Genomic DNA, 27,559 nt, shown 5'->3' on the forward strand with positions numbered 1-27,559 from the left:
TTTGGACGAACACCTTTTGATGTGTGAGTGTCATCCACTCCACAGCACTATTGTAAAGCAGAAGAGCCTGATCAGCTGAAGACTTCGCTAACTGCCCTGCACAACAGACAGACTGAGGAAGTCATTTATCCCCAGGGCCATTGAACTGCTCAATGCTTCACTTAAGGGAAGAGAAGAGACTTCTCTGCATAGTCTGTCTGTCTCTCCACCCTCTCCATGTTTGAGTACTGTCTGTACACTAGCCACTTTTTACCACTGTCTTACTGCCTCACTGTTTGTGTGCTATATTAGCACATATGCATAACCCCTCCCTCCATCCCACAGCCGGATTGTGGCCATACTTATGCCTTTACTTAATATATATATATATATATATATATATATATATATATATGTATATATAGGAAACATAGAGGGAACAGTTTCATATTTTGTTTAGGGAGCAGACTACATCTCAAACTTAAACTTAAGTTTAATCTACCATTTAAAAACTAATACATACATAATGAAAAAACATAATTAATAATTAAATATAATTCAAAACAATGCATCCATCCTTGTGAGGGTCAGGGACAGCAGAAGAGAGTCAAGACTTTTAATAACCATCACATTCAATCAAAAATGTACCTACCTCCACCTACATATTTTTGCTGTAGCATAACTAACGTATACTGGAAAGGAGATCTACAAGAGATAGACAGGAAGAGGTGAAAACAAAAACAGAGATAGAGAGAGAGATCTGTGTGTTTACTGCTGTTGACTGAAACAATTTAACACCAGTTAAAACCATTTAAATAACCATTCATCAGTGGCACTGTCATTTGTCCTTTAGAGCATTCTCTTTAAATGTCTCCACCACTAACCCCCCCCCACAATAAGCAACCCGCCCCACCCCCACACAACAAACCCTCGCCTCTCCTTCGGTCTCAAAGTTAGTGAAAGACAGCAGAATAAACTTCCTCCTCCGTCTCATGTGCAAACCTGATCACTTTCGCTTACCTCTGATCAATGCACTCCATTCCAAGCACCGCAGCTGTGTCAGACAAGTTAAGTTGCAAGAGCCCCCGCCATCCACTCCACGCCCTCCCCCCACCTCACAGAAAAAAAGAAGAAAAATGACAAAAGAAAAATGTCTCCCTCCTCCCAACCCCCCCCCCCCTCTCCTCCTCTTTTTTTAGTTAAAGATAGCAATTGTATGTGGCTGGGTGTCTGTCTTACCTGTGCACCTTTGATCAGGGCGGGGTGCGGGGTGGCGTTTGATTCGGGGGGCTACTTTTGACAGCTCACGGGGGTTGAATGGCGGCTCGGCTGGCAGCGAGTGGTGGCGGCGGCGAAGGCAGCAGCCTCTCGGAAAACCAACGGGGAAGATCAGAGGAGACAGCGAGGGAGAGGGAGAGGGAGAGGGAGAAGTCCAGCTGGGAGAAGATCAGAAGAGACACAACTTCAACCACAGCCATTGTGTGGAGCCCGACACAGTGGCTTGGGTAACTTTTTCCTCACCCCCCCCCCATCTTTTTTCTTTCCCTTGTCTCTTTTTACCGCCCCCTCCACCTCCTGCACCTAACACCCCCCATTCCCTTCCATCTCACCTTCACTCTCTAAACTTCCTTTCAGAATTTTTGAATGCTTCACTTAAAGGTCTGTGAGGTTTTTTTTTTTGTTTTATTCGTCTGGCGCTGACAAAAGAGACATGTATCCTTTTTTTCTAGACCCTTCTGTCCTGTTTGAACACTCCAGGGGTTTGGCTTTCCCTTTTCCCTCCAAGAACATCACAATTCAGCTCCTGTTTCAGGTGCTTGCCACCATAAAGGCCACACTCTCTTTGCTCAAGGGCTTATTTCAATGCCCCTTGTGCTGTGCTCACAGGCTGTGAAAGGATCTCTCTCTTGTTTGTCAATCACATTTTCTTTTTCAGTTACCAAGACATCTAAAGAGGCTCATCACACCAAGTTTTTATCTATTAAAATAATGTTCTTCATCTAATCAACCTGTTTCTGAGTTAAATGTCTCTCGTAATTAAATAATTCACATAAAATTTAAATGATAATTCACACCTGATATAGGCTAAGTGATACTTGAATTTCAATTCTGCTTTATGTCTAGGCTATAATTACAGGACTGACTGATTGGCATAAGACAACTGAGTAAATGTTCAATACAAATGGATATTACACTGTAACAATGTCTCCCTCTAGCGGCTATTTTTACAATCTGCAGTACTGAAGAAATTGGTTTTTTTTTTTTTTTTTTTTCTTTTTTCAACTTTTTTTTTTTTTAAATTAAACTTTAGACAAACAAACAAGGCACTGTATAACTTGACAGGACACAATAAAACAACAACAAAATAAAATTAAGACAGGGGCTTAATTAACAACTAAATTGAAGACAAACAAAAGAGACACCAGGTGCTGGGCTTTTACATCCTTCACAAACATTAAAAATCTATACAAGGAGTTAAACTCATTCTTCCAATGGACTAAGCATGGGATAGTTTTAAAGAAACGACATTTATGAATAAAAAACTTTGTAACTAAAATCAAAACATTCAAAACAAAAGATACATTTCACATTTACCAAATCGGATTACTTTCCAAGTTAATGGAGGGGTCTCAAACTTCGATTGGAGCCAGCACCACACATCTTCCCACAAAAAGCACAACCGTTCACATCAAAGTTAAATTTTGACCTTAAAAATTCATTTGTTGGGTAGTAGGCCTACTCGTTTATCATTTTAAATTGCACTTCTTTCATTTTAGGAGGGAGAGGAAATGCAATGTAATGTTTTTCTAAACACCTTAACCTCCTCAACCTTTAAGTCTTTCATAATATAGGCCTACTGTCTTTTAACAACATTAGGGTAAAATTCTTTCAATAACATATTTCTGATAATTCTGTGAGGTTGCTTCAACTCAGTCAATTGTCATACACAAATAGCCACTTCAATAACAAAAGTTAAGGAAATGTGAGTGGGATTTAGCAAATGGACTCAACATCGGATATCAAACCCAGACTGAATGCTTTCCAGGCAGTGATGCTACCAATACACCACCAATAAGACAGCATTGCTTACATAGCCTAGTGATTGTGCATGTACAATCGAATAGATCTATTTCTGCTATATGGAGTTGTCTCATCTCAGGTGATGTCTTAGAATAAAAGCGATCTTCTTTAATCATAGATTTCAAATAAACTGGTATAGATGTTATTGTACTTCTTTGCTGTACAGTTAATGTTAAATCTCATACAGAAATCTTTATGCTTTAGGATATTTCCACAATCATCCATGAAATGGGCAACAGCCCACACCCCTTTTTGACGACCTAGAAATGATGGAGCAAAAAAGCCAACTAGCCTACTTAACAATCTGTTTTTAGTGTAGTGTAGTTAGTTTAGTGGGTGCTATTCTGGGTAAGTAGGCTAAAAGTAGGTAAGTAGGCTCATTTTTGTATTTGAGTCCGAATCTGGAAGCCGTTCAACTGTGATCAGAATTAGCCTAGGCTACTCTACTCTACAGCATCTGATGCATAGGCTACAAAAACATAAATTGAAATAAAACATATGTTTTAAAGTATTTCATGAAAGAAAACATAATGATAGCGTGTTATTGTGACAATGATAGAGTGACGAGCAGTGGCTTACCCTCATAATTGTCGAGCAAAAACTATTTACGCCAGGGCAGTTTGTTTTTATTTCAAAAGAACAAAGTTTGTTTTGCTGTAGGCCTAGTCAGAGAATGTCTAATAACGTAACGGGCTCTGGCCTAGTCTAGCCATGACTTATTCTGTCTCCAACCCAGTAGATGGCGATAATTTCTCTGGGGCTTTTACACAGCCGTCAAAATTATGTTAGAAGAAAACAAAGGACTTCCTGGTTATCTTTACACGATATTCACGTGTAGTGATTTTTTGGATGAAATCTCATGGATGTGTCGGAGTCCATCATGTTGAATGGCAATGACCACGAAGATGAAGAATTTAAACTCTTCCTCAGTGTGCATACCCCTGCTTTAAAGGCGTCAAACATTCCTCCGGTGTATTGGAGAAATCTGCATCTGAAACTTGCAAATGAGGTGTGTTCTTATCTCTGGCCATGTCCTAGCTATAGCTCCCAGATACAATCTTTTGAAAACCTTAGAATCATACTTCACTTCTTCACTTTATGTTTCTGCATGCGTGCAAGTGTGGTTGACGTTACATGTAGCAAGCTGTTTTCACAATAAGCATGCTTTGTGAGGTTAACTTTATTCAGAAACCCTCTAAAGTTCTGCATTATGGACAAACCACGTTTTCAATTGACGTGCATTGATGTTAAAACAATTAAATTCTCATTGTAGTTTACTATGTTTACACGTCCCCAGAGATAAGTAGCTGCTAAGCCTCCAAAAAAAAAAAACTCACGAGCAAACCTGTCAACCCAACGACATGGGTTGGGTCCGGGCTCATGCAAGCGCTGGCGGGTCCCAGATGGCTGAAAATGAGCCATTTTTGCTCACTTCGTTAGAGATTGACTGTGAAAATTAAACCCTCTTGTTTCTTTTACTTACACACCCTGGTAATGAATTATGCTGTTGTGGGCTTTTATTCGGTAATAGGCCTACCATCAAAATTGAAATAATGTTTTTGTACTCCTGGTATTTCACACCATAGACTTCAGCAGGGATGCCCAAATGTTTCCCCATCAAGGGCCAAAAATGAATGTTCAAGTCGTGGACCATTAAATTGAAATGAATGGCATGTTTGTGCAAAATTACCATTCTATAAAAAGTAGCATATGAAAAATATATGAAAAAGAGTAGTGTTTGTATTTCTTAAATAAATAGTCTATTTATTTAAGAAATACAAACACTACACTTTTTCATATATTTTTCATTACAGTTCATATCATGAAATGCATCCATTTAGCTGTTTTAAGAAGTAGAAATATGCGATGTATCTGAAGCAATGAAAATCTTTGATGAAAAACATGGAGCACTTATTTGTCTTGGAATAGAGTTATTTGCATCAATATATAGAACACATGCCCCTATGGGACAAATTGATACATTTTTCAGAACAATCTTTTTTTTCTCTCTCTCCAGGAATGGAGACATACTTAAATGGAAAACATATTTTTTTAAAATTGTTGTGCAAAATGTGTTTCCATAAATAGAAATATGCATACAATATTAATACACATAAGAAATAATACAAATATTAATACAAATAGATTTGATTGAGCAATGACAATTGGACCATTCAGATTAGCTACTAGCTTCAGTTGTGCCTGCAGGTGTAACCTGCGGCCATAGCCTATGCAAAGTGTGTACCATCAGGCTACTAACATGAGATAATTTCCCCTGGGTATTCATAAGTTGGCCTAGCTACCATGACTTCCCAACCAGCACTGTGTCCCATTAACTGCATGACAGTAGTTTATTTACAATTTTCTGAAAAAAGTAAACACGTTATCAAAATCAACTTGACGCAGAACTATACGTACGCAAACTACGCATGCACACCTTTTGTTTGAGCAGGAGAGAGAATAACAGTACACACGCAAAGTTGTAGGCTAGGCTACTTGTTGCTTTATTATGTTTCACACAAGCTTACGTCACAGACCACTTGGAGTTTTGGTTGATTTGACCATCAGTTAACTTAAAAACAGGCACTTTACTTTAGATAGACAACACATCATAGGAGTGATTACCGTCAAAATTTGACACCTGATATGTTTAGTGTTCTAAAGACATGAAATAGCCTATTATAGTTAGGCCTACTAAATTGATAGCCAAGGATTCAGAAGTGAACACACAAGGATGATGACTACAAATGAACATGATAAAATACTTTTTTAACCCTTGAGCCAGCTCCTTTCTATTTGATCTCAATGGCGATGCAGCATTTGTTTGCACCAACTGCTTGATGGCATACATTATTACCGCCTGCCTGGTTACCTCCGAAAAACACCCACAAACGATGCCCCTATGTTTGTGTGAAAGAATATGCTCGAGCTAATATCCTAGAGAGGCAAAGAGGCAGGCATGGGAATCAATAAGACACACCAGCTTTTCAACCAAACAACCAAATCTTCTCAAAAGCTTTAAGTGTAGGCACCTATGCATCAAACTCAGAATGCTTGACATTTGAATGTATCAACACATCTAACGAAGAGAACAGTAAAGAATTGGACGTTCAATTAAGGATCATTGTATACAAGGAAAGTAAAACATTTGTAATGAGATCTTTCTCTAAATGCTAAAGAGTTCCCATCGGGACAGCACATTTTCAGACACTTCAGTATGTGTGTGTGTGTCTCTGTCTGTCTGTGTGTCTGTGACTGTAAATGAGACAGAAAGTAAGTAACCCAAAGACAATTCGCAGGCGCACAGGACAATGCAACTTTTTAGAGTGAAAAGCTTCCTCTTCAGAAGGAGTAATTCTAGCCCAGTAGCCTACATGGGTATCGACTCCCAGCGAGCATGATTTGTCATTTTTTCAGGTATTTGATGCTGGGGAAGTCTTTGGCATTATGCAAGTTGACGACAGTGAGGAGCAGGAGGAAGAGGAAGAGAATTCCGAAGTGGAGAGAAAGAAATCCAATCCTGAAATAGTTTACAAAGTGATCGTCACCAGTGAGAGTGGCCTGCAAGCTTCTGTTCCCACCAGGTGAGGTCGCCAGAGCTACGCATTTGGTTGCATTTGGAAATTGTAGTGGTGTTGTGGTATATACTGTATTTACAGAATATAAAAATACAGTTTATGTACAGTTGGTTTCCAAGCATTCATTTAATGGTTTCAAAGTACATCACTTGTTTCAAAGCATTCATTAATGAAACTGAATATGCTGCACATATCCGTTGGATATCCTTTTAAAAAAAAAATAGTGTGTGTTTACATTTGAATGGTAGTCATGCTATATAGCCTGGAGACCAGGCTATAGTATTTCAGCCTGTTCTTCTTTTACATTACATTACATTTGGCTGACGCTTTTTAGCCAAAGCGACTTACAACATGGTAAACAGCTTAAAGTTCTTATTGTCATGTTGTTTAGCCTGCATAATAATTTTCCTAAGAATAAGAATGATTGTGAATGCTCTAAGTAAATAATTCTTTAGTATTAAGCAACATAATGTTTTTGGTGTGTGCCTTTAGTGTTTTCTTAGTGGACCATGCATGGACATATCGTGTGGAGATGGCAAGGCAGCAGCTAGAGCAGGTTCCCGGTCTGCTGGCACGTATGGCCAGCTTAATGGGCCTGGACTTCCATGGTGAGGCCCCTGACCCTGACACAGTGGACCAAGTGCTGGAGGACATGTGGCTGTACAACCAGACATATCATCTGTCTCACGGGGTGAGTGCCATTATATACCTATTTGTGTCTTCGACGGGAATTGCCGGGCCAATCAGAGCCCTTGTCAGAAAGGTGATTAATCATATCAGTGGAAATTCCTGCTGTGTTTACCATAAAAATAATGTATGACATCAGCTGGTCTCAATCTCATGGTTTTGTTGATTAATATTACTTCGATGCATGTGGGTTTGGGGTGTTTGACACTGTGGTAAAAATGAACTATTAATCCACAAAGAGGCAAAAAGTAATGCACAGGCAAGCCGACCGTACGGCAGAGTACAAAGCTTTATTCACGACACCGGAGACAGGCGTTTTTTAACATTTATTATTATACGGCTCTTCACAATGCTAGTAGAACGCTCCATTGACTTGAATGGGATTTCCCAAAGTTCTAGCGGTAAATAAATTCATGTAATTACCGCTGCAAACATATAATTACCGCTGTCAATGGCAACAGGTTTTGTGCTTCTGATACGTCTTTCATATCACTACGCAAGGACTGGAACTTCATTCAAACGTGAAAGCAGACGGTTGATCAGCTGTGTTCTAAAGAATGTTTGATTCAAGTTCAGCAGCGCGTGTTGTTGCGAACTATTTGTTTCTCAGCAAATGCCACGATGAACGGTAACAAATAGGCTAGGTTATGTAGGCTAAAGTGATATCGTGGGGAGTTTATAATTTTGTTTTGGCAAGTAGCCGTATAATAAGCGGGATAATGTATAGAACGCCGGTCATTACTGTGAAAATAAGTCCCTTCAGGGCGGAACAAGACCCCTCCGCTGCGCGTCGGGGTCCGGTTCACCCTGTCGGGACTTATTTTCCCAGTAATGACCGGCGTTCTATACATTATCCCTTACTTGATGGATTACATAAAATGAAAGTAAAAGAGCTGTCATGATAAGGAAAAGCTGTTATTACTCCAGACTCCCTAAGGGCGGTTGACCTCAGAAGTCATGGACAAGAGAAACCCAAAATAACTCAGATCATCCTTTTAATGTCTACATTTCAAGTGTAACCAGTTGAACAACAACAACCCCAGTAGACATTTAACCCAGGCACTTTTCTAGGCACTATCCCAGGCAACTAATCATATTGACTTGTGCTATGGGGATGCTTTCCTAAGTGCTCCTTAAGTGCTTTCTTAGGTTTCAGTGTCACTTTCCCAAGTTTCCAGGGGTATCAGATTATGCCTGGGATGCGTGCCAAGAAAGATGTAATGGGCAATATCCAGCACACAGGTGAGTGCATGAACCAAAGTGGATGGGGCAACGAGTTCTACTGCAGAGTGGTACATAGGCCTCTTCCTTGAAAATTGACACATTAGTCAAGTACTCAATGTTTTCCATGTTATGCACTGCAGTAACGCTGCTTGCATAGGAATACAGCAATAACAACTTGAGCTGAGGCAAATGTGGACGAGAGCATTCTTAACTTGTAGAGTGCAAGAGACGGAATCAGTTACTAATATCAGTTTTAAATGAACAATTCAGTAACCAGTACCAGTAAATCAATGCTCTACGTACAGAATGCTGTCCTACTGTTACAATTTGTTTCTGCAGGTACACAGACTTTTGCCCCACCTTGGAGATCATATGTGTTGTATGTGTGTGTCACGATTTGTAACTATAAAACTGATTTGTGACTGTTTGCACTTTGCACAAACACTTTTCAATATTACCAATATGTCCTTCACTTACAAATCTGTTCCACGGGTATATATCATTCCACAATTACTATGTCTTTCAATTACGATTATATTCTGCAGTTACAAATCTGTTACGCGTATGATTGGGGGTAGGTTTACAGAGTCTCGGCCATTTGCGTTTCTCCATTGCCGGAAAGGCCCTGTGAAGATGATTTTTTATTTTTTTTCAACAAGCACATTTTGTTTAAACTCAGCAAGGCAGACGGTACAGCTAAATTAACTAGATGTACCGCATAGCGATACAAAATATGACCGCCTCTCAATCCTGCACATTCTCTATGCAAAAATAAATCATGCTAGTCAATTTGTGTGTGTGTGTATGCGTGCTTGTGTGTATGAGAATGTCTGTGTGTTTATGTATTTGCTTGTGTGCCTGCATGTGTGTGTGTAAGTGCGTGTGTGTAAGTGTGTGTGTGTGTGTGCGGGCATGTGTAGTGTGTGTGTTTGTGCGCATTTGTGTGTGTGTGTGTGTGTGTGTGTGTGCGTGCGCACGTACGGGTGGGTATGTCCGTGCCTGTGTGTGAGCGTGCATGCGTGCATGTAGGTGCAAGTGAGTGTGTGCATGTGTGTGCGTGCCTACATGTGTGTGCGTTCGTACATGTGAGTGTGTTTGTGCGTGCGTGCGTGCGTCTGTCTGTCACTATCGGGATGCGGGTGATGGTGTTTTGGGGAATGGTGTAGAGGTAGGGAGAGAGGCCTCATAATCAGCGCTCTGTTGGGGGTGAGCCCCCCACCTCTAACCCCCTAACCCCAATCCTCTGGCTCCACAGTAAAGTGAGAGCCCCTGGAGTGCATCCATACACAACCCCCATCCAGGTGGGAAAGGAGGTGAAGACATTGGGGGAAGGGGCCCTTTTGTTATTTACTTTCAATCTTGTTTTCTGTAGTACAGTACATATGGAAAATGTTCACAGTGCTTCTCTTTTTCCACATTGCATTATGTTACAGCCTTACTCCAAAAATGTTTGCAAATTTATTAGAAATAAAGAAATAGAAATAAAGAACTTAAATATAATATGTACACATGATAGCCTTTGCTCAATACTTTGTTGTGGCACCTTTGGCAACAATCACAGCCTCAAGTGTTTTGGAATATCAAGCCACAAGCTTGGCAACCCAGTCTTTGGTCAGTTTCGCCCATTCCTCTTTACAGAACCTTTCCCCCGATCACTGGATGGACGACCAGCTCTAGGAAGAGTCCTGGTGGTTTCAAACTTCTTCCATTTACGGATGATGGAGGCCACTGTGCTAATTGGGACCTTTAAAGCAGCAGAATTTTTTCTGTGCCCTTCCCCAGATCTGTGCCTCGAGACAATCCTGTCTCGGAGGTCTACAGACAATTCCTCCAAATTCATGCTTGTTTTGTGGTCTGACATGCACTGTTAACTGTGGAATCTTATACAGACAGGTGTGTGCCTTTCCAAATCATGTCCAATTAACTGAATTTACCACAGATGGACTCCAATTAAGCTGTAGAAACATCTCAAGGATGATCAGCAGAAAAAAGAATGCACCTGAGCTCAATTTTGAGCTTGATTGCAAAGGGTGTGAATACTTATGTACAACTGATTTTTCATTTTTAATAAATTTGCAAAAATCTTGTAGTGGAAAATTCCACAAAAGCTGTCCAGTAACCTCCAATTAACACAATATAGCATTCTGGTAAACCCGATCCAAGAATACACGAAGAAACTGCCGTTGATCACAAAGTTTAATTCACAAGTACTGGCAATGGACAAAGTCTGACCAAGTACCACTAAACAGTAGAGTGAATCAAGGTATATGCAGATAACCAGTTCCCATTAGAAGGTGCGCACAATCTGAAGTCTGAGTTCCCGGGCTTCGCCTTTTATGTGATACACAAGATCTCAGAACCTCCTAGTTTCCATACATCACCTGTCCAATCAAAAATCAAGGTTTTTCCTTGTGACCGGTGACTGACATGCTAACGAGCCAATCAGAGCCCTGATTAGAAAATTGATTAATCATAATGGTGGATTTCCTTTTGACACTTTCCATTAAAAATATATATATATATGACTTCTAGAGTTGGGTTCTTTGATGTTTTGACACATGTGTCCAATTGATGCTTGAGTGCACTCTTCCACCATTAGTCATGACAGTTTGTCATTAGGACGTGTTCTTGAGTGCGTCCTTGTTGCGGGCTGCTGCAAATGATGCTTGGTGTGTGCAAACGATGCTTGGTGTGTGTGCAAACAGAGAGGTGTCCTAACGGGCAAATCCCTACATACAGTGGGTGCATGAACTTTAGGGGAACAGGACATTCTGTTCTTACTGCAGAGTGGTACATAGGCCTTTTTCAATAGATATTCACCACAATCTCAAACAAACTTTTTTTAAGTTGTCATTATGGGGTATTATGTGTATATTTTTGAGGAAAGAAATAAATTCAATCCATTTTGGAATAAGGCTGTAACATAACAAAAATGTGGAAAAAGTGAAGCGCTGTGAATACTTTCTGTATGCACTGTATCTCTCCTCTTGGGGGGACATGAGGGAGGGAAGCACGGCCATTTGAAAATACTACTCTACTGATACAAACCTAATGCTAATTGGTGAAGTGTCCCTTTACATTTCTGATGGATATTATCGTGGAAATCTGTCTTAACCAGTATTACAGCCTAAAATAAATTCACACTGAGGGTAAGATACAGAGCTTTATTCTCTGCAGAGGAGGCATGTCTGAGCACAAGTGTTTGCAGTCAGAGAAGCCTGTCTATCCATCAGTTGTTTTTTTTATAACTCAGGCTTTCTGTTGTTTTGATAACTGTCTCTAACCGCAGTCTGTTACCTGAGGCATATGACAGTTGCAGACAGTTACTGGGGGGTGAGTCAAAACTTCACAAGAACATTTGGTTACAAGAGGACTAGCGACACACATGAAAATTTGAGGACTGAGAAAACAGGAACTAGAGGTGAATTTCCATTACAGGTAGGCAGCCCTCTACCCAGGTAAAGGTACCAGGTACAGGAACCCCCCACTATACAGCCCTTTCAGTCATTGTGTTTCCACTGCTTACAGGATCTACAGAACCTATCCATATTCAGCCTTTTGCTCCATGATCGTGACACTTACTAGATTAACTAAAATGGCATAGCACCTGCAGCTGTGTTTAGTTACAGTACACACACACACTCACACACACAGACCCATACACAATTTGGTTGGGAGAAGAGACATTGAGCAGCTGTGTTTTTACACAGCCCCACAACCAGCATCTCCACCAAATAAAAACACAGCCACACACACACACACAAACTTCATTAGCACTCAACACATCTTTTCCTGCTTTTTATGCAAATCATGGTTAACAGTTTTGAATACAATTTTTAGATAACAATTTTAACAAATAACTTATAACATACTGAAGTTATTCTACTGAAGTTATTATTTTTCTTCTCTCTGTAACCCTCTGCCTTGCACCTGCTAAGATAACCAGTCAGCAGAGCCAAGTTCTACACAAAGAGCTAGTGAGAAGAGCAAACTCTTGACCCTATTGCTTACAGTTAAAAGTTCTTAGTTCTGGCAGCATTAGTTCTGACCATCAAAAGATAAGACCAATTGTTCCAAACAACAAACCTTTCAAAAGATGTAAGCAGCATCTGTGGTTTTGGAATTTTCAAGTGCTCTCTCAGCACCTCAGGAGGGGTTTAAATATTGGTGTGTGACTAATGTTTTTCAATGCGATCCAGGGGTATGTTGTTAAAGATTTACTAGTGAAAATAAACCAATTATTTATAACTAGCAACTGGTAACCAGCATCACCTATGGGTACATATAGTTCTTATCGTGCTGTAATTGTGTGTGTGTATGTGTGTATATACTTGTGTGTGCTTGTGTGTATGTGTGAGTGCTTGTGTGATCTCTTGTAAGTGTGTTTAATGTAATGTATCCCAATGTTCCTTGCCAATTTCGTCAGCTACAAGAGTCTGTCCACACGTACACTGTCACATTATATATGCCCACATATAGTACCCCCTATTCTTCAATGAAAATTCACCACATACATTTCCTGTATTTTTATTCAAGCAAAGGCATGGCATACATCTATACACCTTTAATACTCTCTCCAAGGGAACCAAGTTTTTTTGGCACCATTGTTAGGTCCACATTCTGGCCGGTTATTCAACAACACACTTACAAGCGAACACACACGCACAGTCGCACACACACATAAAACACACACACACACATGCAGGCAAGCAGACACACACACTCCCACCCACCCCCCAAACACACACACACACACACACACTCACAAGCGAACATACATACACAGAAAAGCACACATATACACAAAAGAAAACGCACACATGCACACACATATTTACATACACAAAAGTTGCAAGAGTAGGAGATGGAGACAATTTGACAAGCGTGATTTATTTTTGTGTAGAGAATGTGCAGGACTGAGCGGCGGTCATATTTTGTACCACTTTGCGGTACATCTATTTCCTTAATGAATGAAAGACTCCTTGAATTGTTTTGATTTTGTGTATTTGGAATGTGTCCCACAGATTTAGTCGTCATCAGTTCTATTGTCATTCAACAAAGAATCCAAAACATGAAGAAAACACACCAAGGGCATGTTCTCAATGGTAGATATTGGCATGCTCACCACCAGATTACAACCATGATAACATTTGTAATAAAACACTTTCTTTCAAAAAATGGTGTTACATTGTACCTTGTTTATAGAAACAGTGAAACATATCGTGGTGCAAAATTCTGGATTTGCTCGAAAGTTCTCAGGCAGAGTCAGTAGTCAGTCAGAAATCTAAGAGAGCTTTATCCACGGTACCGTGGACTTACGTTGGGTCGCTAACAGGTGCAATCTGAAAAGATACAATACAAAGCCACTTCTTTTTATACCCCCCTGTCAGGCTTCCAAGTTCCATCTCCATCTGTGGTATGTCAAGCATCTTATTACCCCATTACCTAACTCATCAACAGTGGTCACAAGGATATATATACCCCTTATGTTAAAGAAAAACACAATCGTTTGGAGCAATAAAAAAGATAAAAGCAATTGGCCTATTAGGCCATATATATACAGTCTATGTATTAATTAGGAAAAGGAACCAGAATGGCATGTGGTGGTGTGGGAAGGAGGGAGGCTGCATTCCTCCACGTCAGTTTTGATAAGGAGGAGATACAGAGTAAAAACCTGAGAGTAAACTATGCAGACAGAAGCATCAAAAGGCCAGATTATGTGTCAACATGCAGTAGCAGTGGCCGTCAGACTTCTGATCTTGTTGCAATTAGCCTTATCTGTTATTTCCACAACCAAACAGAAATAGGCTAAACACTAATAGGCTATAATAAAGAAAATAAGGAAAACAAGTGTAGTTCAATAGGCTACATAATTTATGATTTTTTTTTGACAAATTCATAACAGCACATATTGCAGATGCATTGCATTGTGATTACTGTGATGTGTTGCATATTCAGGCATTCTGGATTAAATCCAGTGCCATGTTAAGTAAGTATATATACTCTTTTGATCCTGTGAGGGAAATTTGGTCTCTGATTATGTTGAATATGTTCGCTGATGACCTGATAAAAATTCCCTTTTCTTTAGAATGCATTTTTGTAGGCTGGTTTGACAGTGCAGGGCTTAAGGGGACAGCGTGTGTTTCAGTGAAGACAGTGTGAGGTGAAATTGTATCCATTTCCAACACTATTCATAAACCGAATGTGGCAAAATAATATTTTTTTCTCAATTGCATTGTTTTTGTGATCGTTTGGAGCCCAAATCGAGATTGAATTTAAAATTCGATCAATTACACAGCCTACTTAATTGTAAAATGTTTTGGGTGTCTACATGAAGTGCTATAACATGCTGTTGTTGTTTTGTTGTTGTTATTTCCCCTGACTTTGTAGTCTGCAGAGGAGAAGGTGCCTGTGTGGTACATCATGGATGAGTTTGGCTCTCGGGTGCAGCACTCCAACCAGCCGACATGCTGTATGGCGCCCTTCTTCTATGCCCCCCAGCAGATAGCCTACACGGTGCTGTGGCCCTTACAGGACTTGGAGAATGGAGGTACACAAACATGCACAAACACACACACACTCTTTCTCACTCTCTCTCACACACACAAATATCTTAATTACAGAATGATTTGATCTATATGTACCCATAGGTGATATATTTGGACTGGTTACTAGTTGGTAATTGGTTTATTTTCACCAGTAAATCTTCAACAGCATACCCCTGGATCGCATTGAAAAACATTAGTCACACACCAATATTTATACCCCTCCTGAGGTGCTGAGACAGCACTTGGAAATTCCAAACCCCCAGATGTCGCTTACATCTTTTGAAAGGTTCATTGTTTGGAACTATTGGTCTTATCTTTTGTTGGTCAGCACTAATGCTGCCAGAACTAAGAACTTTTAACTGTAAGCAATAGGGTCAAGAGTTTGCTCTGCTCACTAGCTCTTTGTGTAGAACTTGGTTCTGCTGACTCGTTATCTTAGCAGGTGCAAGGCCGAGGTTTTTTTTTTGGGTTTTTTTCACTGGGTCACAGAGAGACTTTATTGGGATACAGAGAGTAGAAAGAGAATAGCGCCACTAGAATAACTTCAGTAGCCTATGTTAGAAGTTTTTTGTTAAAATTGTTTTTTAAAAATTTTATTCAAAACTGTTAACCGTAATGTTTTGCTAGCCATTAAGGTTACATAAATACATGTTTTACTTTTTCAGTCTCTTTCTCCTACCATGATTTCTTCATTTCATGTTATTTATTTGACCACAATTGCATTCCACTTTCATTTCAGGTTTAGGTTTGAGGTTTATCAGGTTTATTGCCAAGTAGGTTTTCACATACAATGAATTTGCTTTGGTCTCAATGTGCATGACATAAAATAATTGAAATACATAAAATACAATAACACAATAAATAGAATAAACATGTTCAGTCGAGACAGACCACCACAAACTAAAGAAAGTGCACAAAGACACCAAGACAGCCATTGCGGCGACAATGACAATGACACACAAGACAAAGATGCCAGACGGAGCAGCGTAATCGCCAGCGTACACGTGACGCCAAGATACAACAAACAAATGAGCAAATAATAAAAAGTAAAACATAAAAAATAAAACAAAATTTAAAAATCCATGTTAAATTAGTCCAATTGTTTGCATCTATTGCACCGGCTGAAAAATATTAGGCCTATTCAGTCCATTGTGACGAGAGGAGCAAGGCATCCGGAGTGAAGGGAGTTGGTGTGTGGTGAAGCGGGAGACACCAGGTGACACTCCTCTGCTGGATGCTTGAGCAGACTGCTGGAAGGTTCTTTGCTGTGTAGAACACCGTTGGCAGGCAGCAAGCAGGGCAGAGCCAGTGTCTGTAGCCCGCCGGGAGATCCGACCAGAGCTGTGATGTAAATAAGGCTCGACACAGACACTGCGAACCTCATTGCAGATGCTGGCTTTGCAGGAGCAAAATCGCAAGAGCTCAGCGGCAGTGCACCGTAAGGCCTTCATGACCAAACAACACAAACAATCATAGCCTAGCTAGCACAAAGTCTCAATCTCCCAGCTGGAAAAACAAAATAAACAATTGCAATAAAAAGGTTATCTATAACTGTGCAGCTAAACTAAACAAGAATTAAGGAAAAATAATCAGGAATAAAAAAGTAAATATGAACAATCTGAACAAAAACAAGTCAGACAGAGCGGCTTGAGCAGCCAGCGTCTCCGTTGCTGGGCAACCTCATTTAGATGACGTTTCAGCCTTGAGGTTTGTTCATGATCAATAATAGACAAAGATGTTTTTTTCAGAATGCTGCAGGATGTCCCATTAATATGGACAGACCTTCCCAACGTTTGGAGGTCTGATATTTCTGTCTGCTGCAAAAGAATGAATGACCGCTGCTAATGGCAGTGGAAAGAGAAAAGTCAGCAACCTTGCTATACAACATTTGAAACTTGCCATTTCTATTTGTGTGCTGAACTATGTATTTCTCAGTAAAAGCCTCGAAACGGTAACAAAATCATTTTATTTTGAAAAAAGAATACACTGGTTCAAAACTCAGAGAAAACTATTCAGGAATAATAAGATTTATTTGCATAATAATAAGCTTTATTTGTTTAGGACCTTTCATACACAGAGGGTAGCTCAAAGTCCTTTACATTTAAAAACATTTAACACAATAATAGAGAAGAAAATAATAATAATACATGTTGAGGCTAACGCAGTAAGTTGTTGCTGTAGTATATATATATATATATAGGCTCTGCTAACAAATGCTTAGGCCCTGTTGATGTGGACTCTAAGCGGTTAGCCTTAGTATTTTTTTAGTATTTGTTGTGATTATATGAATTTATACAGACATATGGCATGTGGCTTATATGGCATATGGCAATAAATTGAAACAACAGAGAGCATGCAGGCTCTTCTTGCTCCAGAACATGTCTGATACGGTTGAGTATTTGACCTCTTCACCGTGCTTTCGAGATGTCTCGTAAATCCGCCGCCCGAGTTAGAAAGTGTAAATTACCCAGCTTTCTTGCAGCATTTTGGGCAGGCACGCCCACTTTACCTCGGAGTACTTGAGGGTACCCCGAGGTGGATGTACGACCTTACAACAAACATGGCTGCGACCATAGTTGAGATGAGATGACATGTTTTTTTTTTGCATATGTACTGTGTTGGTCATGTTAAAGTTGATGTAATGCTCTTACACACTAGATTACATTACTGCTTCAATCCGGTCACCAATTCATGCATTGCACGGTCTTGCTGTGCCTGCAATACAATATAACAATTTGTTTTCCAGCCGTTTAGCTAGAGGCTACATGTAGCACAAAACAATAACAATGACTAGCCTCCTGCTAATGCCCCTCGTGGCTCGAGAGAAACGCGTTCCTATAGCCACTCATTCCTACATGTTGTACGAGTGGGTGTACGATGATTTACAAGACAAATAAAAAGCAGCATAAGATACCTGTGGGAGAGAGACTGGTTTTCATCTCACCAGAAGCTTTTACTCCACAGTGTGTGTGTGTGTGTGAACGAGAGAGAGAGTCCTGTTTGTCCTGTCGGGACTGTGGGAGTGGGACAAAGTTAATTTATGCCACTTTAATATTCTGCAGTATAATGTTTTATTTTATATCAAAAAGACCAAAAGGATAGACAAATTTCTTCCTACAGTCAAGACTTCTCTTCACATATGCATTCCATGTCTATCCTTTTGGTCTTTCCTTTTGGTCTTTTTGATATAAAACATTATATATATATATATATATATATATATACATATATATATATATATATATATATATATATATATATATATATTGCTGTGAAAGTATTTTAAATATTTAAATTCAAATGAATCGTGGAATAATCAGCATTAGTGACATTAAAGTTCAAAAACTCTTTTATTATTATTTTCACTGTTCAAATAATTGCCATAATAATCTATGATATGACCTAATATGCTGAGGAAATAAATTCAAAAGTGCTTCGGGAAGAATTTTTTTTTTTTTTACATACAAGGCATTTCAGGCCACAGATATAACCTAGGGGACACAATGAAAATAAATTAACACTCCCCTCAATGTCAAGACTTATTTCTTTGCATTGATGTGCGACTATAGAGTTGATGAACTCCGGTGATATGCAAATTCCTTGCTGCAGACATTGCAGAGGACTTTATTTTCAACACTTTATTTTTTATGAACACCATCAGGCCGTTTTTAAAAAGTAAATGTTCCAATCAATGATCCAGGCAGCACGTTTTCTTCTCTCTCCTTCATTTTACAGTCTAATTTTTACTGACTAGAACGGCTCGGGGTCAAAGGTCATATGGAATCGATTAATCTGCACTAATTTTTTTAATCAGTTATTTTTTCTTAAATTAATTAATCGAAATTAATCAGTTATTTTGACAGTCCTAATATATATATATATATATATATATATGTGTGTGTGTGTGTGTAAGAGCCTTTTCATGTGTTCTGTGTACTCTGAACATGTAATGTTTCATCCTTTTGTGTGTTCAAGCTATACAGAGAAGTGTAGGGAGGACAGACAGCTGAATAATGTTTGGCATTAATAACATTCTTTGTCAGGGTGACTAGGCCTGAGAGTTGGTTTGTTAGGATAGGAGAGGCCCTGAGTTGGTATTGCCATCTCCACCAAGAGGTTGGCACTTCATTGTATGTTAAGGTCAAAGGCTTGTGTTCAATGTTTAGAAAAGTGGTGATGTGGCCGAATATTTGTCATGTCACAAGGGAAGATGTAATACTCTGTCCTATAAGAAGTGTGCCTTTTATTTGTTTCTTCAGACTGCGTCTGTTAGCAACACGACGTAGGTCTCCGGTATCGTGAATAAAGCTCTCTGAGATTTCTGATCCGACTACCGACTGGCTGAGACTTTGTTTGACTGATTCCTAAAACCCAGATCCAACATGACACGACTTTATGACAATATTGAACTTTGACCATAGGAAAGGCACACACAATGAACATACATACATACTATAATGACCACCAACATAGGACTTAACTTAGTTAAACATGAAACATACCGATCTGACATGAAACATAAACTATATGCCAAGTAAAAGCAGTTGTTCAGCAAACAGTTATTGTGTGCACATCCCACCTTCTGGCAGGTGCAGGACAAAAGAAAACTATACTCAATTGAAAAAATATAATGTCCGCAACACTGCTTTTGACTCCCAATTATTTAATGCACAACAGGCAACATTTCGACCCTGCTGGGTCATCTTCAGGCAAGCCAGCAGGGTCGAAACATTGCCTGTTGTGCATTAAATAATTGGGAGTCAAAAGCAGTGTTGCGGACATTATATTTTTTCAATTAAGTAAAAGCAGTTGGCAATGCATTTTGCAGATGACAGTGTCTTTATATAAATGACAGACACCCTTGTAGTCAATCAGAATGTAATCAGCTGGTTATATTGCTGGATGGATTTGCCGCCATCGATCTGACTGGGCAGGTGGTCTATTAGGTTGCATACAACAAAAGCCTAGTTCTTGTATGTGCCTGTGTGCTGACATGATCTAATGATTATTGCTCGGTGGTACATCAGATTCTAATCAAATTGCCACAATGCCTTTTCCAGAACAGCCTAGAGGTCAGAGACAGGCCACCAGCCCCATGGGATTGTAGGGATTGTAAACCTCCTAGAGGTCAAACCAGGGGCACTGCCAGCTGTGACTAGCCTGAGAATGAATCCTTTCCAGGGCCAACTGATAGTGATGACATGATGATGGAGGACTCCAATTATCAGCACTCCTGGTGGGACGAGGGGCCAGGTGGTAACTGGTGAGGGTGTGAAGTCAAAAGTCTGTTTTTTTGTTAAGCGACCTTGGGTATCTTGAAAGGCACTCTATAAAATAACTTATAGTAATAGACACTAATTACATTCAGAATAGCGACAGGTTCAAACACACCTGGCTCCACAGGAAACAAACAAGCTCACCGATAGCCTTTCGTGCAACTATTCAATTGTGTGATCAACGACAGCTTTCTTGAGTCTCAGCGTGTCTTCTTCGATCAGGTTTTTCCAGTGTGCTATTTGTTTTATTCCAGAGTGCTAATTGGTAGTGTAGTTAGCTAGTGTGGTTCTCACAACAGTCTCGGGGAGCGAGTGTTTCCATTTTAGGCCAGAGGCTTCGCCCATCTAAGAAAAAGACAAAAAATGTATCAATCAACAGTGCTAATCCAAACGTCAAGCTTAATTGAGTGCCACTTCAATACAGACATTGATACGAAAACACAACACAACATTTTCCTTGGGCAACCAAAGAATGCAATAATTAATTCGTTCGAACCAACATCAATAAGTGGTACACTTAGCGTTCCATAAGAAACAAAAGAAACATTAAACATATACTCAGTAAATAAACATATCAATTAACCCATGGGTACATCAATACACACATCAAAATAGAACAATAGACCTGTACAAGTAGAATAATAGACCGGTCAAGAAAAGTTATACTTATTTATTGCAATTAAGTAAGCATTCTACTAAACCTAAAAGAGTAACCATTCACACATTTATCAACCTTATCTGCAGCATTTACTAATGGCTATAAAATGAATCATGAATTGACCATTACTCCAGGTGTAACTTTTTTTTTTAATTTACAGTTTAATTTTGCTTGTGGCATGGGTTTGAAACTACCTTGCTTAACAGATTTCCCTCCATGTGCCACAGTGAAGGGCATGTAATGCCTTGAGGGACCATTAAGATCACAACATTATTTATGATAGGAAATGGAATAGAAGTAGCCAGTACCTGATGGAGCGTAGCCTGTAATTTACCAAAATCTTCTTACTTTGCCGAAGCCTGAGGTCTGAGCCTGAACCACACTCTCTCTCTATCTCTCTCTCTCCCCCCCACACATTCCCTTTCCACTTCTCATGATCATGTCTAATAAAGACTAAAACACTCAAATATATAGCTTTAAAAAGGTTCATCTTAATACAGGGATGAAGAATTAAGACTGTTACACCTTCCACATCAAGACAACCCAATGGTGAGACTGCAGCTTTACTTGCGCACCAGACTAGTTACCCACATGCAGTGTCAAATAACAAGCTCAATTTCTCTGGGCCTAAGTCCACTTGTTATACCTCAACACAGATACATTTAATCAGGAGCTGTCACCTATAACAATGATCCACTGAACCGGTTAGTATTAACAGAGACAAGGATATCACGAAGCCCCTTAGCCTTCCCCTCTTGACCTATGCCATGTTTGTGATGCCCCCTGGGGTCAGCAACACCAAAATACTCTACACCCCTCTCTCACTAACTAGAAATTCCATAGTGCTTGTATTATTACCTCTAGTGGGAGGTGTCAGGGACGAAGACATATATACTAAAACACATATACTAAAACATGTCATTAAATGAGAAACTTCAAACCATGCCATATGTTTTATGACATATCACACATTCAAATGGCACCAGATAGGGCAGACATTTCCTTGCAATATCATACAATCAAACTCTGCCCTTTGTATACTATAAAATTCTATCACACATTCAAATGGCACCAAATAAGGTAAATAAATGTCCTTGCAATATCATACAATAAGTAGCATCCTCAACATGACCGATGGATGACCCTTGTGTGGTGGAGCATGGGAGAAAGTGGAATGTAGAGATAACAAAAGCAGGTGGGCAGAGGGATGACTGTTAATTGGTTGTTTGCCTTTTCTGCCTGCTGCCAGGAAGCACATAGTAACCTTCAAATATTCCCCAAAGGAGATACAATCCTGCTAGATAATGTTTTGCCACTCTAGACTAGATCTAACACTGTGGTTCCTACCTTTTTTCCTCTTCCACTCCTTTCTTCTGTGGTGTCAAATTTTAATTAAATAATACAAACTCAAAAGAAGTCCGCACAGCGTGGATGAATACTGTGGATGATGGCTTTAAGGCATTCCAGAGCATGGCAACCAAGCAGAGCAATTCCAGAGCAAAGCAAGCTACAAGCATCATGTCTTTACACAGCTTATATAGCCCTTTTCAGTAGCATCATTTGTTTTTGTTAACAGAGGCCTTAGAACAGAGCTCCTATGTCCTTCTTACCATTTTAGGTAATGCATATGTGTAGTAGTGGAGGTGTGCACATCCTCACCGGTGAGGTGCAGGGCAAATGGAACTAGAACTGCAAAGGAATTGATTTGCCTGAGGAAGACCCAGTCGGGTCGAAACGTTGCAACACATTAAATATATGGGAGTTTTAGCAGAGTGCGGGCATTTCATTCCTTTGCAGGTAATGCATATGTGCCTAGGTACTGTATTCATTGTATATTTCTACAAATGACCTCTGACCTTGCTTGAACAGCCGCTCCCTTACCATTCTCCCTAGGCCTCTATGCCCTTATAGGTACTAGCTGCATGCCTTAGCTAAAATTACCTCCTGTTGTTTACCACATCGACTTCAGACAATTTTTCCCAATGTACAGAATATCTTTTTATAAAACTAATGACACTTCCACAACCAAAAGACCCATGTCTGTCAATGGCAATGCCATTTACAATTTATTATCAAACATATTCTAGATTAAAAGATCAGATGTGGAACTGTCTGTGGGGAGAATTAATACACACAGTCCAGAGTTTCCGCTAGAAAAAAATGATGCCGGTCAAATATCCTATTATCGCTTCTTAATTAGTCAAGTTGAGGAAAACTGGAGACAGGCTATGTAGCTTAAAGAATGACATAATCAGGCTGAATAGAATGCAACATGTTCATTAGCCTAACTTACGTAAACATGCCTAACAAGATCTAGCCAGTATGTATGTTTTCATGGACAGCAAGAGTCCGCTTCGTTCATTGTTTTAAAAATGCTACGTTGTTTGTTGCTGCTACCCACGTTATCTCCAGTGGTTCCACTGTTCCACTTGCACAGATGCGCACACACAAGAATGAGCGCTCACACCACTACCCCCTAAGGCTATGCCTCTTTATTTGATAACAATAAATTAAGAAATGTTTCCTATTTTGGGAAATGTTTAGTTTCTTTTTCTTTTGGTCCGCGGTTCAATGATACCGTTTAATTGTGCCGGAAATTGTCCGCGGACCAGCAATCTCCTCGTCGAGGAGGCCCTAACCCTGCAGATCATAGACAGAGAAAGCATAGGCCTACTGTATGCTTTGGGTACAGAACAGTTGCATGTCCAGTGTACACAGAGAATGACAGTGTCTTGGAGCGGCCGCAACTCCACTTCCAACGTCAGATACGCCCGACACTTCTGCTTCTTATCTGGTGCTGGTGGAGTTGACCGGACATCTGAGGCTTCAGACGTTACCATTTTATCATCATCCATCGCGTCTGGCCTCTGAAAAAACTTTTAAGGCTAGTCTGCCTGGGCCTGGCCATGTTTGAACCGCCTCACTCATTTGTTCGTTGTTTAACATGGACGTTTTAAGCGTGCGCTTCCTATTTGAAATGCAGCATAGGCTATGCGTGTTGTTTAATAGCTTTCAAACGGTACATTTAAAAACATAGCCAGAGGACGTATTGCTTTTATATAGGCTTACATTTTAAGGCTTATTCTCAAATTCAGATTGTGTTAGGCGGACGGGATTATTAGCCAATTTGACCGGAGAGATTTAATTTTGTCGGACATTTCATTTTTTTTCCGGCCAATGTCCGGTAATTACCGGACAACGGAAACCCTGACACAGTCATACTGGTAACAATGGGACAGATGGATATTAGTTCAGAACTTTAAATCATCATAATGAATGACCTGCTGACTCCTGTCACACCTCTGTAGACTACAGTGATCTACAGGTGAATAGAAAAAGTTTGAGGGGGAAATGAAAAATGGTCTATGGTGTCGTTGGTGTTTGGTGTTGCTAACAGACGCAGTCTCATGTTACAGAGAAAAAAACACTTCTTATACCCTCCTGACAAGACAGACAAGACATGACATCTCCATTAATGGTACGCAAACCATTTTACGACCTTGTTACTTAAGCTGTTGACCTTATCTATAAGGTTGTATCCCCTACAACCGACATCTGTGGAATCCAGTCAAATATTGACCCCAATGCAGTAAATAAGGCCTAGGGTGCCAGCCCGCCTGAGCAAAGGCCTGGCAAAGCTTCTCCAAGGCACAACACAAGCAGCATGGTTCAACAAACTCCTTGAACATGAAATTCCACAGATGCTGGACATAAAGGCCTATGCACAAGGCTGGCGCCGCTACAGCGATTTATGACAGGCGACCGGCAAGATGAAATAGAATCTATTGAAGTGAATGGTGCAACGCACACAGCAAGTGGAATGACAGGGCAACTGTTGCCATCGCTCGACACTTTTCTATTTTTCAGGGCAAGAAAACAGCTGTCTGGCCACTGAATCGATGGGTGATCGCGTCGCCAGCAGTGCGTGTAGTAAAGCGATTACTGAATTCCACCTTCGCGTTTGACTGTTGTTTCGTCTGTCCTGTAGTTTTTGCACTCAAAAGTTAAAAATGATAGTGTGTAACTGTGGAACTAACTTGGTTTTGTAACAGCGATGGTTGCTTTGAGTTCTTAAATAAGCAAATAAAGCCTTGACTAATTAAAATTCGCTACTTTGCACACATTTTGTCTGGCACTGCAGGTGAAACTTCAACATATCACCAAATGACTACCATACTTAGCCTGCATGAAGACAGTATTTCCCCCTGAAATGTTAAGTTCAAATACAGTATGCAGATTAGCTTGTTTTTTTTTTTGTTTTTTTTTTTTGTTTTTGGGGGGGGGGTGAAACCCTACCGACAGGTCATTCAATCACTGCACAAAACATACACTGATAAACTAACAATTATTAACACGATTGTGATGTTGCCAACCAAATCACTGACCACAAACAATAACAGGACAACTTAAATGCTCACAGGATATGTTCACAAACATGGTGACTTAAAACACCACAGATAATGCACTGGAGACAAAAGACACCACATACATGAAACACAGCAGCAGGAAACAATCTGCAGGAAACTTGAATTTCCCCTAGGGATCAATAAAGTATATCTATCTATAAGGCACAGGGTCAGGTTGCATGGGAGCAGCAAGCTTGATGATGACCAGCCACCATACAACGCAGCCTAATTGCTGATCAAGTTTAGATGAAATGCTGTAGAGGGAGAACAAGGACATAAGTAACTCTTAATTGTTCCTCTCGACCGGCTAGTGTAAACCAAAATCTCGAAATTGACCAGTAATATGGAGAAAAATGTTTTGCGTAGTGTCTTGTCTTAAACTGCATCATTTTGATCATAGGCTCCTCCTTATCTAATAACTAGGACTATTCATTCTATTCAACTAGTTTGTTCTTTGCCAGTAGATCTTCATCAATACATGATTGATGATCATTTTGATGATACAGACAGCCGTTCCTTATATGTGAAAGGGGGATAATAACGAACTGATTCTTTGGTTGAAATTTGTTGAATAGACTATTAAATATTTGCATGAGTGTGAGGGTATATCAATAAATCGGTAGGCCTAAATCAGAGACTTGCTACCCATATATATATTTATTATACTTTTATTTTTTATTTGAAATGTCTGCATTGATGGGGGCAGTAGGCAAACATTAGGCCTACGTTCGTTTTGCACTTCAGCTTGTATTCGGTGTAAACACACAAGCATGTGTGGAAGCCTGGAGTTGTCAGTAGCGTTCTACCTTTGAATAAAATGGGAGTATTACCGGAGGCTACGTTCGCTACAGCTATATTTTGCATATTGCAGCCAATACCTCAACTGGGCTAAAAGGCATGTTAGGTTACCTTTCCTTCTGTCACTGCATTCTCAGAATCTCATCCTGTTCCTCCTATCCAGTGAATTCGGTGGATAGAAGAACTAATTTCTTCAATCTTTGCATCTTGGCTGGCTAGTCTAAACTTTCAGCTTTTTCTGCGCGCTCTTGGATTTGATAGAACAGTGTTTCCTCTAGGATTTTTTTAAGCAGTGGAGGCAGGCCTGTCCGAACCTCCCCCCACCCCCCACGGAACTGACAACTGACACTTCGCTGCAACACAAACAATTATATGTATTCACCTCTATTCACACACAATGAGGCATTATTTTCAGTTGTGATTGAGCTGTATATTTGGAGAATCTACAACAGGTCTGCACAATGAATTTTGAAAGGCAACTGCGACTATTGTACGTCTGCCCCATTTCTGATACCGTTGGGAAAGAAAATGAAACCGTGGGGGGCCGCCACTACCAAATCAACATAGAGGAAACACTGTAGAAGCGACTACTAGCGAGTCACAATGCGAAACTGCTAACGTTGATTGGAGGTGTAGTTTTTATGCTGCATTTGCGACGTGATTCTATGGTTTGCACCAGTATTGTTTCTCGATGTTGCGGTGTATTTTGTAGACAAACATTGACATGGTTAGAAGTCATTCGCACCAGTGTGCCTAAATATTTTTTTGCACTCTGTAGTAAGAAATTTTGGCCTTAAAGGTGTTCACCATATAAGTGCGTGCTATATTCAACCATTTACCCTTTTGGTGTGGTCTGTGCAATGGTGAAGAAAGAGACGCTGCTGTAAGCAGAAAGTGAAGGAGAGATTTATGAGGTAACAACTGTGGAATTCCATGTTCAAGGTGTTTGTGCAGCCATGCTGTGTGTGTGTGTGTGCCATGCTGTGTGTGTGTCCTCGAAGGAGGCTGGGTAGGCCTAGCTCGACGGGCTGGCGCCCCTAAGACCTTATTTATTGCCTTGGGGTCAATCTTGACTGGATTCCATAGGCCTTGGTCGTTATGGGATACAACCTTATAGATATGGTTGACTCTTGGTAACTATGTCATAAACAAGTTTGCGTACCATTAATGGAGATGTCATGTCTTGTCTGACCTGTCAGTAGGGTATAAAAAGCGTTTCCTTGTTTGTAACATCAGACTGCGTCTGTTAGCAACACAACGTATGTCTCCGGATTCTTGAATAAAGCTCTCTGAGATTTCTGACTTCACTCCTGGCTTTTTAAGG

General features: G+C 40.0%; 1 protein-coding gene across 1 annotated transcript in view; it reads left to right on the plus strand.

The window, feature by feature from the left end:
- The first annotated feature begins 3,881 nt into the window (after nucleotides 1–3,881).
- ttll12 (tubulin tyrosine ligase-like family, member 12) overlaps nucleotides 3,882–27,559 on the plus strand; it is a 42,131-nt gene continuing 18,453 nt past the window's right edge. Inside the window, exons 1-4 of the mRNA XM_076296616.1 lie at nucleotides 3,882–4,069; nucleotides 6,478–6,644; nucleotides 7,131–7,329; nucleotides 14,940–15,099. Of these exons, the coding sequence (XP_076152731.1) occupies nucleotides 3,920–4,069; nucleotides 6,478–6,644; nucleotides 7,131–7,329; nucleotides 14,940–15,099 (676 nt within the window). The 5' untranslated portion in view covers nucleotides 3,882–3,919. The remainder of the gene's footprint in view (nucleotides 4,070–6,477; nucleotides 6,645–7,130; nucleotides 7,330–14,939; nucleotides 15,100–27,559) is intronic.

The sequence above is a fragment of the Alosa pseudoharengus genome, unplaced genomic scaffold, assembly GCF_046254945.1.
Source record: "Alosa pseudoharengus isolate Yale_2024_CS ecotype anadromous, Long Island Sound unplaced genomic scaffold, YU_APseudo_1.1 YU_APseudo_1.1_scf_20, whole genome shotgun sequence".
Lineage (NCBI taxonomy): Eukaryota > Metazoa > Chordata > Actinopteri > Clupeiformes > Clupeidae > Alosa > Alosa pseudoharengus.